This window comes from Ochotona curzoniae, unplaced genomic scaffold, assembly GCF_017591425.1.
Source record: "Ochotona curzoniae isolate NIBS_2020 unplaced genomic scaffold, NIBS_Ocur_1.0 contig_4797, whole genome shotgun sequence".
NCBI classification, from domain to species: Eukaryota; Metazoa; Chordata; class Mammalia; order Lagomorpha; family Ochotonidae; genus Ochotona; species Ochotona curzoniae.
In genome coordinates, this window is record NW_024466390.1 from 1,184,671 (window position 1) to 1,201,718 (window position 17,048).

The 17,048-nt window shown below is 37.8% G+C and overlaps 1 protein-coding gene across 1 annotated transcript in view; it reads right to left on the reverse strand.

The window, feature by feature from the left end:
* Positions 1–1,750: 1,750 nt before the first annotated feature.
* The window catches only part of KIF5B (kinesin family member 5B), a 38,587-nt gene continuing 23,289 nt past the window's right edge, over positions 1,751–17,048 (reverse strand). Inside the window, exons 14-26 of the mRNA XM_040988085.1 lie at positions 16,394–16,600; positions 14,791–14,934; positions 12,090–12,278; positions 11,377–11,494; positions 10,763–10,824; positions 10,575–10,684; positions 9,184–9,285; positions 8,513–8,573; positions 8,341–8,412; positions 8,149–8,253; positions 6,828–7,044; positions 5,921–6,059; positions 1,751–4,057 (exon numbers count right to left, since the gene is read on the reverse strand). Coding sequence (XP_040844019.1) covers positions 5,932–6,059; positions 6,828–7,044; positions 8,149–8,253; positions 8,341–8,412; positions 8,513–8,573; positions 9,184–9,285; positions 10,575–10,684; positions 10,763–10,824; positions 11,377–11,494; positions 12,090–12,278; positions 14,791–14,934; positions 16,394–16,600 — 1,515 coding nt within the window. The 3' untranslated portion in view covers positions 1,751–4,057; positions 5,921–5,931. The remainder of the gene's footprint in view (positions 4,058–5,920; positions 6,060–6,827; positions 7,045–8,148; positions 8,254–8,340; positions 8,413–8,512; positions 8,574–9,183; positions 9,286–10,574; positions 10,685–10,762; positions 10,825–11,376; positions 11,495–12,089; positions 12,279–14,790; positions 14,935–16,393; positions 16,601–17,048) is intronic.

The following is a 17,048-nucleotide window of genomic DNA, read 5'->3' on the forward strand; positions in this document are numbered from 1 at the left end:
CTATTTACTGGTTGATTCCTTCTGTATACACAACAGCCAGTGTGGTGCCATTGTGAAGCTTGACTCCATCACAGCTTCAATGTGGGTGGCAGAGACCCAATCATAGTAAGCTGTAACAGAAGTAGAGTAGGAGGCCCAGTGTGATGGCTCAGTGGCTAAGTCCTCTCCTTTCATATGCTGGAATTCCATATAGGTGCTGGTTTCTGTCCCAGTTGCTCTGCTTCCCATCCAGCTCTCTGTTTGCAGACTAAGAAAAGCAGTAGAGAATGGTCCAAGTCCTTGGGACCCTGCACCTGCATGGGAGACCTGGAGGAGGTTCCTGGATTCGGATCAGCTCAGCTTTGGCCACTGCACTCACTTGGGGAGTGTATGAAAGATCTTTCTGTATCTCATTGCCCCTGTAAATCTGCCTAATAAATCCTTAAAAAAAAAAAAAAGAATAAGAGTGGATGATATGAGCCAGGCTCTGAAAATGGGTATAGCTCTCCCAAGCAGTACCTTGAACTTCCTGCACTGCAACATCTACCGTATCTATATTAATTCGGGGAAAAAATTTGTTTCCATTTGTAAAATCTCCAGGAAAAACTGAAGACACACAGGCCAATTACAAGATAACCAAAGAGAAAAAAATGCATAACAGGTTATTGTTGGAAGATTAACTCACACTTGCAAATAAAGGGAAAGAAAGAAACACTTGTCATTAATCTACAAAATGCACCACTGGCTCATCATAACAGGTGGTTTTCGCCTCTGCAGCTGACAAATGAAGGACACGATGGAGTGAGAATAGGGTGTTCTGTGACCTATCACATCGATGGTTCCAGGCAAGGATCACTAGTGTTGACTGCCAACTGAGTACAACTAGGAAAACCACCACTGCCACCAGTCCTCAGCAGAGCAAAACCAGCACCTGCAGCTGATGATGTCTGTGGACCCAAAACTAACGTGCAGGGTAATGTATTTGAAGGTACCAAAATAATTGGCTAATGCTGGGAAACAGCCTAGCGAACAGTCCAGTTTCCTCATAAATTAACTGAGGCAGTGACAGATTAGAACTCTGCAATCCTTGGGTTTTAATCAGATCTTGATTCAGAGAGTTCATAAAAACTAAAAATTTGATTAGATTATGGTTTAATGATATTTGTCCTGTTATAAGGCATTCCAAACGTTTAAAAAACCAGACCGAGACATTTATGAAAGCAGCAGCCTATGGTGCTTGGGTTACTTCAGAAAACAAGGAGTGGCATGAGCAGGGTTGCGGATAAAACAAGATCAGCTGTGCCTGCTGCAGCCCAGTGGGAAGTACTGCTGTGTTCAGGATGTGCTTTTATGTAGATTAAAATCTCCCACACTAATTTAAGTAGATAAACTCTAAAACAACAAGCCAGTTACTCTCGGGCTTAGGGACAGTCTTGAGTCTGCAGCTGAGCTTGAGCGGTCATTGAGGAGATAACGGAAGCACAAATCTGATCCCTACTCTCACGCTGGCTACCAACACAGCACTCGGCCTCAGGCATGCAGACAGGCAGACTGCACTGAAACAAGAGAGGAGGGACGGAGGGCTCCTTTCTGCCTCTTAATTCTTCAGCTTATGTATTTTAGCACCTGCTGTCCAAAGGGGCACAACACACTAGGAAACAAAATTTATGTGAATGACAACATATTAATGACTGTGCTAGCAAGACAGAGGGCTACTCCACTGCGCAAACACAACCTAATATTTTGAGGACGTTTTAAGAAAGCCACTACATTTCAAAACATTTTTTTTCTTTATTTAAACATAAAACAAATTTACAGCATGCAGGTTAACTTAAAAGTTATATGGCGTCTTCCGAAACCAGTATCTTCGAATGTATCTTTAAGCACTGAAAACAAACCAACATTTTCCACAGGCAGACCCAGACTCTCTGCTGTCATCTCGTGTCAGATTGAGAGTGATGCACAGTAGTTAGTTTTCTTAAGTTAGGCAAATAATTTAATTGATCACCATGAATAAATACTACTTTTATTTCGTTGAGTTTGTCTTCTGAACCATTTACCAATACCATTAAGATAAAAGTTAATATATCCAGATCAAAAGAAAAAAAGACACTGCAAATTGAAGTGTCGATATTGTAGATGATCAGAAAAGTGTCATGTATAATAAAGTAAATGCTGTGTTTAATGCCTATTACAACAAAAAGCAGTTCACGGAAAATAAATTTAGGAAATTTAAGGTATACTTTATGAAAGTCTGAAATTATAAATAGAAAAGAACCATTAAGGTACTTAAAAACCCAACATTGTGTACTCAGAACCACATGCTAGTTACAATTCATCGTTACACAGCACCGATACCCAGGATACATCAAACTACCACATTCAGATAAAAGAAAAAAATTCTGCTGCATTTAAGAATATTGCTAAAGAAGCAAGTTTTCATGTGAAAACAAATACATGTGAATGCAGCCAAGTGTTGCATCACTCAGAGATCCATATCACACAGAGGCTATCGCACACTAACTGCATTAAGGTTTCATCTCAGTTTTTGGAGTGTCTGATCAATTCGAAAAGCAACACAATCATTTTAAAGGCTCAAGACTACCGCAAGGATTTCCGACTGTTAAAAAAATAAATAAATAAATTTATTTTTTAAATCAAAATTATTATAAAAGTGGAAATTACAATAGTTTAAGGAAATAGAAAAATAAGCCAATTATCATCTAGATCTTCTAACTATGGCTCCAAATTTATTAATACAAATATCTGTGTATAAAACTTTTTCAAAAAGTTAATCCTGTCTGCCAAATCCTAACACAGAACTTTCCAAGTTTCTCTGCTACTGAATGAACAACCTTAAATTCCTACTCTCTGTGACTTCTTGCTAATATAGTTGCAGTCACATCCCCAACTGATGAAGCAAATATTGAAATCTCTATTACTTCTATGGTTTCCTAAAATAAACTGTTGACTTAGTTTAATCATTTGAGGAGGAACTGGTTAACAACAGATATACACTTAGTATTATTAAGGGCTGTGACCAACCAAGTTCCAGGATTAGTGACTTACAAACAACTGACTAATTCTAGACTAAACATAACATACACCATCATGTATGACTTATAAACACTTGAGGGATTTCAGACCAGAATTTATCTACATACTTAATCCACATCATGTATCAGTCCTGTTAGTATTTTCCTCAATTTCCAAAGGCTATGAATATAGATCAATGCAATTTTTAATACATAAAGCTGTTTTTACAATTATTTTGTCTCAGTTCACTGTATTCACGACAAATTAGTAACTGTCCAATTCTTGCATTAGTCAGCAAACTCAACAGAATGAAACGAGGTATTTTCATTCCACCAAGAGAAGCACAAAATCAGGAAGAAAAGACACTTTGCTTTCCAAACTCAGCAACAGGCATTTCATGAGATGACAATAAAGTGGCCTTGTTCAGTCTCAAATACCTAGTTAGCCAGTGTAGTTTCAGTGCGCAAACTTCAGAAACGATACAAGAACTGTAGCCCAGGCATCAGTTCAACGGCTTTTCAAATACAGTACTGACCTGATACATATTGTGAGCATGTAGTGTGGTAAGTGGTACAATTTAAGACATTTAATCTGAATGTTCCATTTTCCCTAAGAAAAATAAAAAGGAAGACATTTTAATAGGAAAACAAGAAGCAGCAGCAGCTAGGTAATTTAAACTGAGATTAAAAAATAAACATACAACACACACATACACATACACACAAAGCACAGTCCTATCAGGTAGAGTTAACTTGGCACAGTGAAGACTAAACTGAAGACACGAAAGACAAACTGTGTAATAAATAGGGCCACAGTTGTAAACTGGTGTTTTCCCCTCTAAGATGCCCAAATTGCACTCTAGTTGTGTTGGGAAGCAGCAGAGTTTACAAGAAGAATGGGTAGGAAACAGCTGTACAAGCCAGGGACCATTTATACATTTTTTTAGAAAAAAGTTTTAATTCTACAATCCCAGGGGTAGAGGTGATAGTCACTGAAAGACTCTGATACTATGTCCTCTTCATACTTCAGTTATTTTCAACACCTGAAAATGGCAGAAAACAAGGAAATGTTTTTAGTTTGACAAAACTCAAGTCTGGGATCACCATCAATATTTCCGACAACGGCTTTGACCACTTTCTCCCAGATCAAAGAGAAGCAATATTATAGTACTTGATTTCTTCTTCACTTATGTGCCTTCCAAAGAGGAAGCACAGTTTAAAAGGAATTCAGTCCTTCCTTTATCTTACTAGCCTACACATTCAGAAAAAGTCAACATGTTCAAATTCATCATTCAAATAAATTCATCCTAAAGCTTTAAAACTGTATATCTTTTAAAAGTGAAAATGAGACTGTTTTTTAAAAATTCCCCAAGTTTTTAACAGTAGAAAAGTAAGAATTCAACTCAGATGGGATTTTGAAGTTCGTGTTTTTAGTTACATCACTCTCTTTGAATAATGCTATAATGCTAATAAACTGCTGGAAATGGGAATATTCTAGAATATGCCTTATCTTTCTGCATGAAGTTATAAACAGAGCTTATGTAAATAAACTGGCTGTAGCATTTGGTCAAAATAGTAACAGTTAACTCTCTCAGAATAATCCAATATTTTAAATTTCCAAAGCACCTGTGTATCTAAGCCTTCCTAAAGATCTGAAAAGATTCTGCTATGGTGACATATTAGTCACCAATTTACCAGAGAATTAGATTCCAAGCAGCAAGAGCAGAGTATGTACAGTAAGTTGTTCTTTCAGTGGTAAAACAACAGTCTAAGCATTCAAAAATTTTAACATGAGTATGAAAAGCAGACACAGTCAACAGGCTGGGTATCTGAGTGTTCCTGCTCTGCCTTGTGATATCCCTTACCCCTCTAAAAGGAACTGGCATCACTTTAACAATGTGAAAGAAGTAAAACCCAGAAATTGCTTAGAAAAATTATCCAAAACAGGTAAACAGAATTAACCCATAAAACAAAAATTAAAAAAAAATTTTTTTAAAAGGAAAAAAAGACATAGGTAGAAAAAAAATTTAACTTCACTGATTAACCAGATACTATTTTTTTGCCTATTACATACATAATATTAAAATTTTCAATGCCAGCAAGAATACAACAAAATAGTACTTTTGACTCACAGACTATATACATATATATATATATATATATTTTTTTTTGCAATTTCTTCTAGAAATCCAAGTGTTGATATTCACCTGGAGCCTTGACAAAGCTAATACTTTGTAATTCATTGGGAACCCTGGGCAAATAATCCATAGTTTGAGGGAGTATAAAAAAGAACACTCTCTAAAGGTTTCAATTTTGAAAATTTTCAAATATGAGAAATTAATATGACTACATGTCTAATAAAAAAGGAAGTTTTAAAACAATGTTCTATTCCTTAGAGAACACCAAGGACTATTTATTAAAAATGAACCAGTATGTCAGGTTTAAAAAATAAATTTGTGGCATTTTAGGTTAACCCTCTACCTGCAGCGCTGGCATTCCATATGGGCACTGCTTTGAGTCACAGATACAGCTGCCTGTCAATGGCCTGGGAAACCCGCAGAGTCTGGTCTAAGTGCATGGACCCCTGAACTGACATGGGAGATCCGAAAGAGGCTCCTCTTGCCCGGTTCCTGGCTTCAGACTGGCCCAACTCCAGCTTTTCAGGCTATTTGGGGAGTGAGCCAGCAGATGAAGATCTCTCTCAACCTCCTGTCTCCTTGGAACTCTTTCAAATAAAAATCAAGAAATCTTTAAAATACTACAATTTTGAACATACATTTGACTTGAACCATGAACACAGAAGAAACTGTTAAGTTACTTTTATAATCATGTTAAGAAGAAAAAAAAATACTACAGCTCAGCATTCCCCAAACACAGCCATGAGCCCATAGCCGCCAGCCACACACCGGTGGTAGGTTCACACTTGCTTGCCGCCGCCTCGCAGCGCCACAGGTTGGCTGTTCTGCACAAAGGCGCCACCTCCACGAATTGCACTTGGATGAGTCGGAGAAGCTGCTGGATGCTGCCCGGGACGGATGGGCTTAGCTAATGGGAAAAACAGAGAGCGACTTTAGAATAAAGCCAACACATGACTACAAGAAATTTCCAGATGTTTTTCTTTTTTCCTCTTCTTTTTTGGTTATATCTTTCACTTCCAGATATATCACAGCTGGTTAGAAATCCTATTCTTCCACCAACAATTGTTTTGAAAAATGAAACAAAAGCTGATAATTTTCTTGGCCTAAACAGCAGCTTTCTATATAATTTCTCCTACCTCTGGCCATTCCTGCTTGCTTTTCAGTTATTTTTCTTCCTGTCCTATTACTATGGTTATCCTCAATTTCCCTTTCTTCCTAACAGTGCCACTCTTTAGTAAGGTAGAGAACACACAACAAGGGCGCAGCACAAAGGCTCAGTTGGCTTATCCTTCCCCTCCAAGCGCCAGGAACCCATACAGGTGCCAGTTTGTGTCCCAGCTGCTCCACTTCCCAACTAGTTTGTGGCCTAGGGAAGTAGTAGAGGACAGGCCACAGCCTTGGGACTCTCTACTTCTGTGGGAGACCCTGAAGAGGCTCCTGGCTCCTGGCTTTGGAATGGCTCAGCTCCAGCTGTTGTGGCCACTTGGGGAGTAAACTAGTGGATAGAAGATTTTTCCCTGTTTCTCCTTCTCTGTGTAGATCTGTGTTTCCAATAAAAAAGAAAGCCTATACAAAGACCACCAAGACCATACTTTATAAAACTCAGATTATGCTTCAACTAAGTGGGAGCATTCAAGCAGAGCAAGCTGTACAGGTCTGAGCGTGTCCTACGCACCGATCTGGGCAGAATGCCCTCTCCTGGCCATGTTCTTGGACCTCACTGCTTCCTTTATGCGGTCTACTTCTTGCTGATAGCGTTTCCGATCCCGAGAGGCATTTTCTTTGGCTTCTTTTAGAGCTGACTCCAAAGCTTTCACTCTCTCAGCTGTAGCTCTCAGTCGCTTCTCCAGCTTAGGAAGTTCGCAGCGAAGATCTGCATTATCACGTACCAACTAGAGAAACATAAAGATAACTATGATTCTAATTTTAACTGCATACTGTGGAGAAAATTGTTCTTTCCCCTTAACTATGCAAAGACAACCCACAATACGGTGCTAGCGCACAGTTACTTTCTTCAATCAGGCAACCACTCTGGTGACAATGAACACATTCTTTGTTAGTAATAACAACACAAGTAAACATAAACTAATGGAAGACAAGAAAAACTAAATTGTCTTAAATTGTATTCTGATGCAAGTATGAGATTTATAGCAACAAAGTTTAAAAACTGAGCATGCATATTAGTTTTCCTGTAATAACCTAAATCATTCATCAAGACATAATCTAAAAGTAAGCAACACTAAGGCTGGCGCTGTGGCATAGCCACCACTGGTCATCCCAGCATCCCATACGGGGCCACTTTATGTCTCTGCTGCTCCACTTTCCATCCAGCTCCCCACTGATGACCTGGGAGAAACAGGGGAAGATGGTCCAAGTGTTTGGTGCCCTGCCACCCTCCTGTGAGATCCAGAGGAAGTTGCTGACTGTAGCCTGGCCATGACCTGGCCCAGCCCAGGTCACTGCGGCCATCTGGGAGTGAACCTGAGGCTAGAAGACAGACCTTACCCCATACCCAGTAACTTTTTTCAAACTTCAAAAAAATTTTTTAAAGTAAGCAATACTAAACAAGCAGAACACTATTTAAAAAAGGAAAGAAACCTCCTTCACTAAATTGTGCATTTAACATAATGGCCTATTAACATGCCACTAAATGTAAAAATAAAATAGGTGAGGGTATGGGCAGAAAAATTTTAAATTCAAAAGACTTGTCACTAGAGATCAAAAAATCACCATGAGTAAATTAAGAAAACTGACAGCCATCAAATACTAAAAAGGGAGCAAAAATACATGTTTCCACTGATCTGCTTTAAAGGGTTGTTAAACATTAACTTCCCTAAAAAGCTGCTAGTGGCTTCCTTGCATTAACTGTTCGGTAAAATAATGGAATGACTTGTGGAATAAATGTTTCTTACAAGTGAAAAGAGTAAGACACTTGCTACTTCTCCATTTTGATTTTTGAAATATTGCGGCTACCAGAGAATAACAACCTGTCTTACCTGTTTGTGAACTTTAGTGAGTTGTTCAAGATTGTTTTCAAGAAAGGAGATTTTCTGCTTCTGCGCAGCACTGCCCCCAGTGTCATCAGAATCAATCTCGGCACTCTGCAGAAAGGAGGTGAAAATCACAGTTATAACATGAGTTACACACAGTAAGCTGTGCCTCCCCACACCGCAGGACCGTTCTGTTACCTTCTTCACTCTGGTAGCCAGGTCCTGAACAAAGAGCTTACGCAGGTTGTGTAAAGTCTGAAGTTCTTTTGCCTGCAATTAAGAGCAGTCAATATTTTTAGAATTCAGACTTCAAGTTTACAATAACCCAGGTAGAAAACTCCAACCCCTATTTATCTTCACATTTTCTTACCACTGTCTCTTCCAAACCCTTCAAGTCTTGTCTTGCTTGTTCTCGTCTGTCCTGCATGACCCTAATATGGGAGAATATACATATTCATACTTTCAACTTTGTGTGCATAAAATTCTACCTTTAGCACAAGAACTAAATCAATGTTTGCATCTGGAGAATTCTTATTCTTAAAAAAATGATGGCTGCAATTCAGCAGAATGTCTACACAGTCACTTCAACAGTCTAGATGGTGTAACCCTTTTAAGGCCAGCAGCTCATTTGTAGCTTGTCTCCTACAAAGTCAGAGTTTATGAAAAATGATGAGTTTTCTACCTGTTGTGATTCTAGAAAACTAAAAACCAACTAAGCAAATGGGGGGAAAACCAAGCAACAAAAGCCTCTGTCCAAAGACAAGACTGAAAACAATGAGGTTCTCCTGTGCAAGATCAAATCTGACAGAAACTCGCCTCATTTACTTAAGGTTTACTTTAGGCTCATTTTAAAGATATATCCTGAAGTAAACCTTTCAACACAGCAAGTATCCCAAGTTTTTAGACATAAATGAAAACAACTTCAAAGACTCTCTGAAAAACACTTTAGTCCACAGAAAGTAAAACCCGTCCACTGCTTTTATCCATAGGCAGAGCCTACAGTCTTCTGATCTGTAAGTTTTAATTAAAGCAGCTACTCACGTAAGTTCATGTAGTTTTTTGCTCTTTTCTTGATCTGTAGCTTTCAGCTTCTCGTGCTCTACTCTAAGACGTTCCTGTTCTAACATCATTTTCTGGTTTTGGCTGACAAAAGAAACAACACAACAGTTCATCAGCATCAAGGCTTTCTGAAGGTCTTGTTGTATATCTATCCATTTGGGGTCGGGGGTGGTGGCTAAGATTTACTTGAAAGTCAGAGTTAGGGAGGTGAGACACAGAAAAGCATTCTAATCAACTAGTTCACTCTGATGTGGCCTCAATGACAAGGGTCAAAGCCAGCAGGCCAGAGCTTCATCCAGGTCTCCCACAGGGGTGGCAGATGTTCAAGTACCATTTGCAGGGAGCTGGATCAGAAGTGGAGCAGTCAGAACATGAACCAGCATTGCAGACAGTGGCTATGCTATTCCACATCAGCCCCTATTTTAATTTTTAAATGTATTAGAGAAAGAACACACATTTGCTTATTCTCTAAATGCTCACAAATACCTAGGGCTGGGCCATGCTAAATCTGGGAGCCGAGAACTCAATCCAGGTGTCCAGTGGGGCAGCAGGGACCCAACCCTCCTGAATTATTGCTCTCTCTAGGTAACTCTGAATAGGATGCCAGGAACCGAAGGTGGGCAGCAAGTCCAGGAACTCTCATGATGTATGACACAAAGGTGCCTTGACTGCTAAGGCTAAATGCTTGTCCCAATTTTCTGAACTCCATAATCTCATTTTTCAAATACCTGTTACCCTAGTTGGCATGGGTGTAAAAAAAGATAGGACCTAGCAACATTAGTCCACACAGTATTTTTCATATTTTAGATAAAAACATCTGATTTCCTTCATGTATGTTTTTCACTGCCCTGAATCCTTATTCCCGATCATTAAGCACTAGTAAGACCCATGGCCCACACTTCCTTCTTCCACTTTGTTGTTTTTGGTGCCTGCTCAGATCATTGCATCCTGCCCGTTTACACGGATGTGGTTACAGAAGCAGACAAAAATGCCTCCCAGCTCAATTGGGATAACAACTGCTATTAAACAGTTTGGAAACACTCTGAAGGCCACCATTTCTAATAGAAATCTTCTCAGTTAAGACTTTTTTAAAAAGTAAGTCCAAATGATTTGGGAGAGACTATAATAATGAATTTAAACTGGGGATGTTCTTTCTTTTAAATATTTAATATTTAGACCAAAAGACCTAACAAAATCTTTCAAAGCTTTAATCTGGAACTTAGAAATCACACTTAAGAGAATGAAGATGCTTTATTTTCCAAGTCAAAAAACATACTTTCAAACAGCATGTTTCAAGGAAGGGCATACTGACCACCGGTTCCTTCCAATCTTTTGTAGTTAGTTTCATGTACAAGACAGAAAAGTTCACTTACTCTTGAAGGTCAGTGATGAGCTTTTCCTTTGCCTCAACTTCATCTCTCAAACTGCTGATCTGTTTCTGATGGGTTTCTCTGTGGCTCTGGATCTGCTGTTCAACAGCTTGCTAAAATTTGAGAGGAAATGATGTTAAAATCAGGCCAACCAACTCAGGAATAACGGATTAAAGCAACAACCAACTTGCCTTAACTTCATTTGCAGTCTGAACTTTATTTAAGTGCTCCTTTTCCATCTCATGGACTTTCTCTGTTTAGTTAGGTAGGGAGAGAAAACAGAAGAATAAAGCAAGCATTAACATTGCTCATATAAACCAACCATATATGCCAGAGGGACAAATGGATCTTTTTGGGAAATACGTTTTTAGATCACTCAACCTTAAATTATCCAAATGTCACCAAGGAAATCTTGTTCTCCAGTCTTAATATAACTTGCTGAGTAGGGCTGGTATTACGCATTTTTTTTTCTTTGATTAATCCCAGAACAGAGGGATAAGGGAATGGCAGGGAAAGGAGTTAGCTTCTAAACCTATTTTAAGATTTATATACAAGAGGTGTTTAAGTTCCCTCAAATATACACACACAGTTTCATAATCCTACAGGAAAATCTTACATTAGCTATTTATATATTCAATACAATTTTGAAAAATTTTTAAATATTACTAAAAATGTATCGTGTTTACTATTCCAAGTCACCCATTTTTCTACTGATCTCTATCAGTGTGAATTTAAGCTTATTACAATTATGTATAAGCAAGAAAGAATTAACACAGATGTAATGCAAATAATAGGGAGCTAATACCTTGTGCTCGAAGCTGAACTAGCTCTTCACTGAGGGAATCAACAGATTCTTCCAGCTGCCTTTTCTTTTGCTCCACATTTTGAAGGTATTCAGTCAATGACTTGATTTTGGCTTCATGCTTTAGGAAAAAATACAGATATGAAGAGAAAAAAATCTTACAAACACACTTTGTTGCTAAGAATATGTGGTAGTACAGCAAGTTTTGTAGATACATCTAAATATATTATAAACGCAGATACTATTTTCAGAGGTCACATTTTTAAAATGCTGAAGAATTTTTCAATACACTGATCATCTGTGAAGCTTCTACCACTTGCAAACTAAGGCACTGAAGGCTGAGCAGGAGATAATAAGCTTGGAATTCTCTGCATTTATGGTCACTTCTTCCACCTTGGACTGTGCCTATCTGGTGAGTGATCCCACTCACTCAGTGGCCCAAGCTAGAAACTGACCCTCTGCAGCAGTGAACATTCTGGAGTTATTCTAGTCTTCTACAGTTATATCAGTCACATATTTCTAGTGATTTCCATACATAGGGTACATATCTATTGTCACAGATAATCCAACTTATTCAGTTGTGTCATTGCCTAGCCCAGGAAAAACTAACATTTTAGAGGCTTATTCTTCAGAAGGCTTTTATAATAAAATGGATTTGTTTATTTGTACATGGAGGTCAAAAAAAGGTGAAGGAAGCTTTGTTCTGTAACACATACTTGGGAGATCCGAAGCTGGCATGCGGCTAACTCCTTTTCATTTTCTTCCATTTTCTTGTTGCTCTCAGTCTGGGTGCTTTCAAGCTGTTTGCAGCGTTTCACCATGGTTTTTACCTCTGACTTCATTTTGCTGATGTACAGTCTTGCCACAGTGAACTCTTCATCTATCATGCCAGTTCCTTCAGGCTGCTGTAGGAAAAAGTAAAATACAAAAGGAAAGCCAAAAAAGTTTAGTATGATTTCCAAATCGGGCTCTAATATCTCATATCCCAATATTCATAGAAAGGGTGGGATGCTTTTCTTTCGTTATTGTTTATAATAAGAGATATTTAAGTAGAGCTGAGTTTCTTCTTTTCTACTTTTTCAGCCTAATAACAAAATTACTGTATGGCTTTCAAGAAAATAAGATGAATGGAAACTTAATAAAGTCAAACAAAAAATGGTTAACTTTTGCCTCTTTCAATTTTTAGATTTCATAAGACCTCTGCAATACGTTCCTTGTTTACAATATGTGAGCTGTTTATAATTTAGTAAGTAATAGGATGTTTGGGATGGTAGGAAAAGGATGACTTCTAAGCATCATAAGGAACAACTGTGGCCAGTGCACATTCCTTGACTTTTACGGGCTTCATTACAAAAATCCAATGCTCAATATCAAACTGAAGAGCAGCCTGGATAGGAAGTAATTATTGTAGCAGATATTATCACTTTCAACAAAAGTACCCCTATAAATAGTAAATCATTATGGCAAGGTTGCTAGTATAAAGTTACTATATAAAAGTCACTCCGCAATATGCTGAATGAACAAGTCCCAGGAAAAATTACAGTAAATCATTTTGTGGGTGTAAAGAAACTGATTCTAAATAGTACATGAACAGTCAAAAGATCCTTAACAACCAACAGTACAATTCTAAAGAACAAAATCAGAAAACTGACATCTAAGATTTACTGTAAAGCTACAATAATGTTACTCCTCTTCACAGGGATACATGGCAAGACTGCCAGTAAGCCTAAATCCCCGAAGAGAACTAAACCCTACATGATGTATCTATCTATCTATCTCCATCCATCCATCATCCATCCATATACATATCTACGTATGATAAAGCTTGATGTCTAAGACATAGCAAGAAATTAATATCAATTAATAACAAAACTATTCTACAAGAGGTACTTAAAACATGAACTAGTAATTTTTGGACATATTCCTTTGGACCGCAACTGACTAAATCTAAAAAGTAAAAACTACCACTAACAAGGAGGCACCATACAGTCTGTATCCAGACCCGCACGGATACGCAAAGGTGTGAAAGCAAACCAAGAAAGGAAGAGTGTTCAACAACTGGGCACTGAATCCCGACACAGACCTCACACCTCCCAGAAGAATTCACAAAATCTAAATAGATCAAAAATCTAAATGTAAAAGCAAAACTAAAATTCATGTAGTAGATAATGCCAGGTACGTGTCTTTGGGTTTGTTGGTGAGCTGTAAAAGACATTATCAAAATCACAACTCATGAAAGAAAACTGCTAAGTTGAACTTAGGAAAAAAACCTTCTATTCAGAAAAAAAAAAAAGGTCAAAAGAATGAAAAGACACAAACTGGAAAGTGACAGCACCAAATCTGAGGAAGATGCGAAGCAGCACAACTTTCATTCATTACTGGTAGGAGCACAGGCTGCCATGGCGACTTTGGAAGACTGCACGGGAGTTCCATCCAAAGCAGACAATCTGAACATGTGATGCAGCAAGCACCCTAACTTGCTTTACCAAAGCAAACTGAGGATGTATTTCCTTATAAAAACATGCATAGCAATAACTGCTCCCAAGAGGAAGTAAATGAGGTAAGCAAATTGGTACATTCATAAAGTAGAAAAGTATTCAGTGAAAAAAGAACTTTCAATGCACATTGCTAAGTGAAAAGAAGCCATTTTGAGAAGGCTACATACTACGTAATTCTAACTATATTACATCTTGGAAGCAGCAAAACTATAAAGATACTAAATAAAAATATCAGTGGGGGCCAGAGGTTCCAGAGATAGAAGAATATGGAACACACAGCAATTTGTTAAGGTGGTGGAACCAATCTACGTCAGATCATAATGTCAGATCCATTCATTTGTGTATGTTAAAAATCCAAAGAACTAGGAAACACAAGGAGCGAACTATAATGTGAAAAACTCTCCAATTTTTCATTTCCAACAGGGCTTCTTAGCAGACTCTCACTATAAGTTCAAATATAAGCTTGTTACCTTTGTTACTACTAATCAAAAAAGGTTAAGTCAAAACAAATAATACCATAACACAGATATTCATATCATGTGCATGTTTTATAGTTAAGAGACTTATTTTTTTTTTTTTTTCAGTTTATGTCCTTAAGCCTTCAGGACTTAGAAGTCTTGTGCACAGCAGCAGGAAGCTAGAATCAAAAGCAGAGCTAGGACTTGAACCCGGGCACTCTGATGAGGGATGTGAGGGTATCAGCTGGTGTCTAACTGCTGTTTACATAGTAAAGAGCCAATCATGAGGTCCAGGAAATTCTACTTTATTCCATCCCAATTTCCTCATAGACTTAGAGCAGAGGAAATGCCATCTGCCAAACACAGTTGTTAAGGAGATGAATCTGAATAAAAACAAAAACATAAAACAAAAGCACAAGTTACATATAGATCATTATTCTTAATACTGTGATTATACTTACCTTTACATCATTATTCCCCACAGCAATTCCTATTTCTGCAAGATCTTTTAGTAAAGATGCCATCATTTCAGCTGCTCGTTTTTTCTGATGGTTGGTCATTTCTTTAAGTTTCTGAAGTTCAGCGTCTATACTTGCTAAAGTTGCCTAATAGAGTTCAAAAATAAAATCTATGATTAAATTTATTAAATAGAAAAATGCCCAAATATTCACACGTACTTCAAGTTTTTTACCTAGTACTTAGAAAACCTTATATACTCTATTTTCATTTTCTTGTAATATATCCTGAAGTCTGGACTGGCTCCCGGCTCACAATTTCAAAAATATTTGAGACCTCCTAGACTACGTAAAGAAACTGCTTTATATTGCATTAAGACCAGGCGGCTTATACCATCTCATGGCCATTTTGTGATTGGATAATGGTTTCTGCCCTAAAAAACATCAAAACTGGATTTACTACTTATTACTACATTACGATTTATGTTTGGAAATCAAGCCTTAACAAAAGTGTTGGATGGAACTATTAGTTTCTTTACATGGTTGGTATTCTCTTTATACACTTCGGGAAAAGAAATTCACTTGATGATATTACTACCTTTGAAAATACATAATTATTCAGAATGCAGTCATGAATATTACCATCTGTATTTAACAAGTATAGTCAGAAATTTAAATTGCACCTAGTTATCAAAATCAAAAAGTCATATGTAATTTTACTCACTTCAAAATTATGATATCACAGATTACACTGCATTTTTAATGCAACCTACAAATTTTGGCCCTTATCTTTTAGTAAATATGTTGTCATTTCAACTGTTGCCTCCTTCTAGTGAATGGGCATTTCCTGAAGTTTCTGGATTGTCATAGAGGAATATGTGCACCCAGTTAAATCTACAATATGATAGACATCATCTTTACCTGGTAAGTTCCAAACTGTATTAAATTCTGCATTGTGTCTGCAAATTGAACAGTTAACACTGATTTTAAAAGAAGCTAAACACTAACGTTTTCTAACTCCCAACAACTAAGGTAGTAATTTTAGTTCCACAGGTGTACAAAGACATCTGTCTGAGCACATTCAGTAGCCAAGCACCAAAACACTTGCTTCTCTATACAGCAATCAGATTTGATAGTAATAAAAACCATACAAAGTTACAATGACATCGTGGGTCTTGGTATTAAATTGAAATTTTAAGCTGCTAACACTGAATGTAATGAGAAAGGAGAAAGGAATTCATCTGGGCAGGAAACCTTTGTCCTGGTGCTGACTGCTTTCTTTGAGACAAGTGAACAGAGGGAAGCGAGTGGCAGCCACTGAGTTCACACACATCTCTCTGGGTGCTGATTCCTGCACAAGAAGTCAGCATCATCAACAAAACTGTCTGAAGATAATTCATCCCTAGAAATACTGAAATGGATCACAGCTACCCACTGTCTCCTCCATCACTGTTGAGGGCAGGCAATTCTTCCCAGAGCTTCCCATATATATCAAATAAATCATCTAGGGAACTAACTGATATTATCAATCTTGACTTCTACAGAAACAGGTCACTTAACTAATCTGCAACTAAGAATACTTGCACTAAAGAAACCAAACTTTACTTACTGATTTCTGATTCAGCTCATCACTAAGCAATTCATATTCCTTAGTTTTATCTTCAACTTCCTGAGACTTCTGATCATAATTGACAGCCAGCTCCTCCAGGGCCTGTAGAACTTCCTTTACTTCTTCTTTAGAGGCGTCATTTTCAGCTTGAAGGCGATTCAGTTCAGCTTGCATGTTGTCTTGATCCCTTCTGGTGGATGCCAGAAGCTACATAAACAAACACAAAAGTATACAGGTGTTTAAAAGTTCATCTATTTGCTGCACCACTTGCTAACCCAAAGTGACTTCAAATGTGGATGTTATTGAGCGCACCAACATGCATACACTTCACAGATTCACTGTTTACTGTGTGCAGGCATTGTGTTACCCCCTGTGAGAGATGAGAACAATGTCAAACAAAGCCTCTGACTTTGAGGATCTAGTACAAGAGAAGACAGGCACATAAATAAAGATAACAAGATGGAATTTGACAGCCTTGAAACAAAAACAGACAGGGCACAGTGCTTGGGAGCACAGGGAAGAGGCGTATTCCTAGAAAGTATGCATGCAGAAACTGGTAAGGATAGGTGGATTGTAGTCAAGTGCCAATTAATGCAATATTAAAAAAAACCCACACTTTAGATCTATGAATAATGAGAACAGAAACAAGAAATCA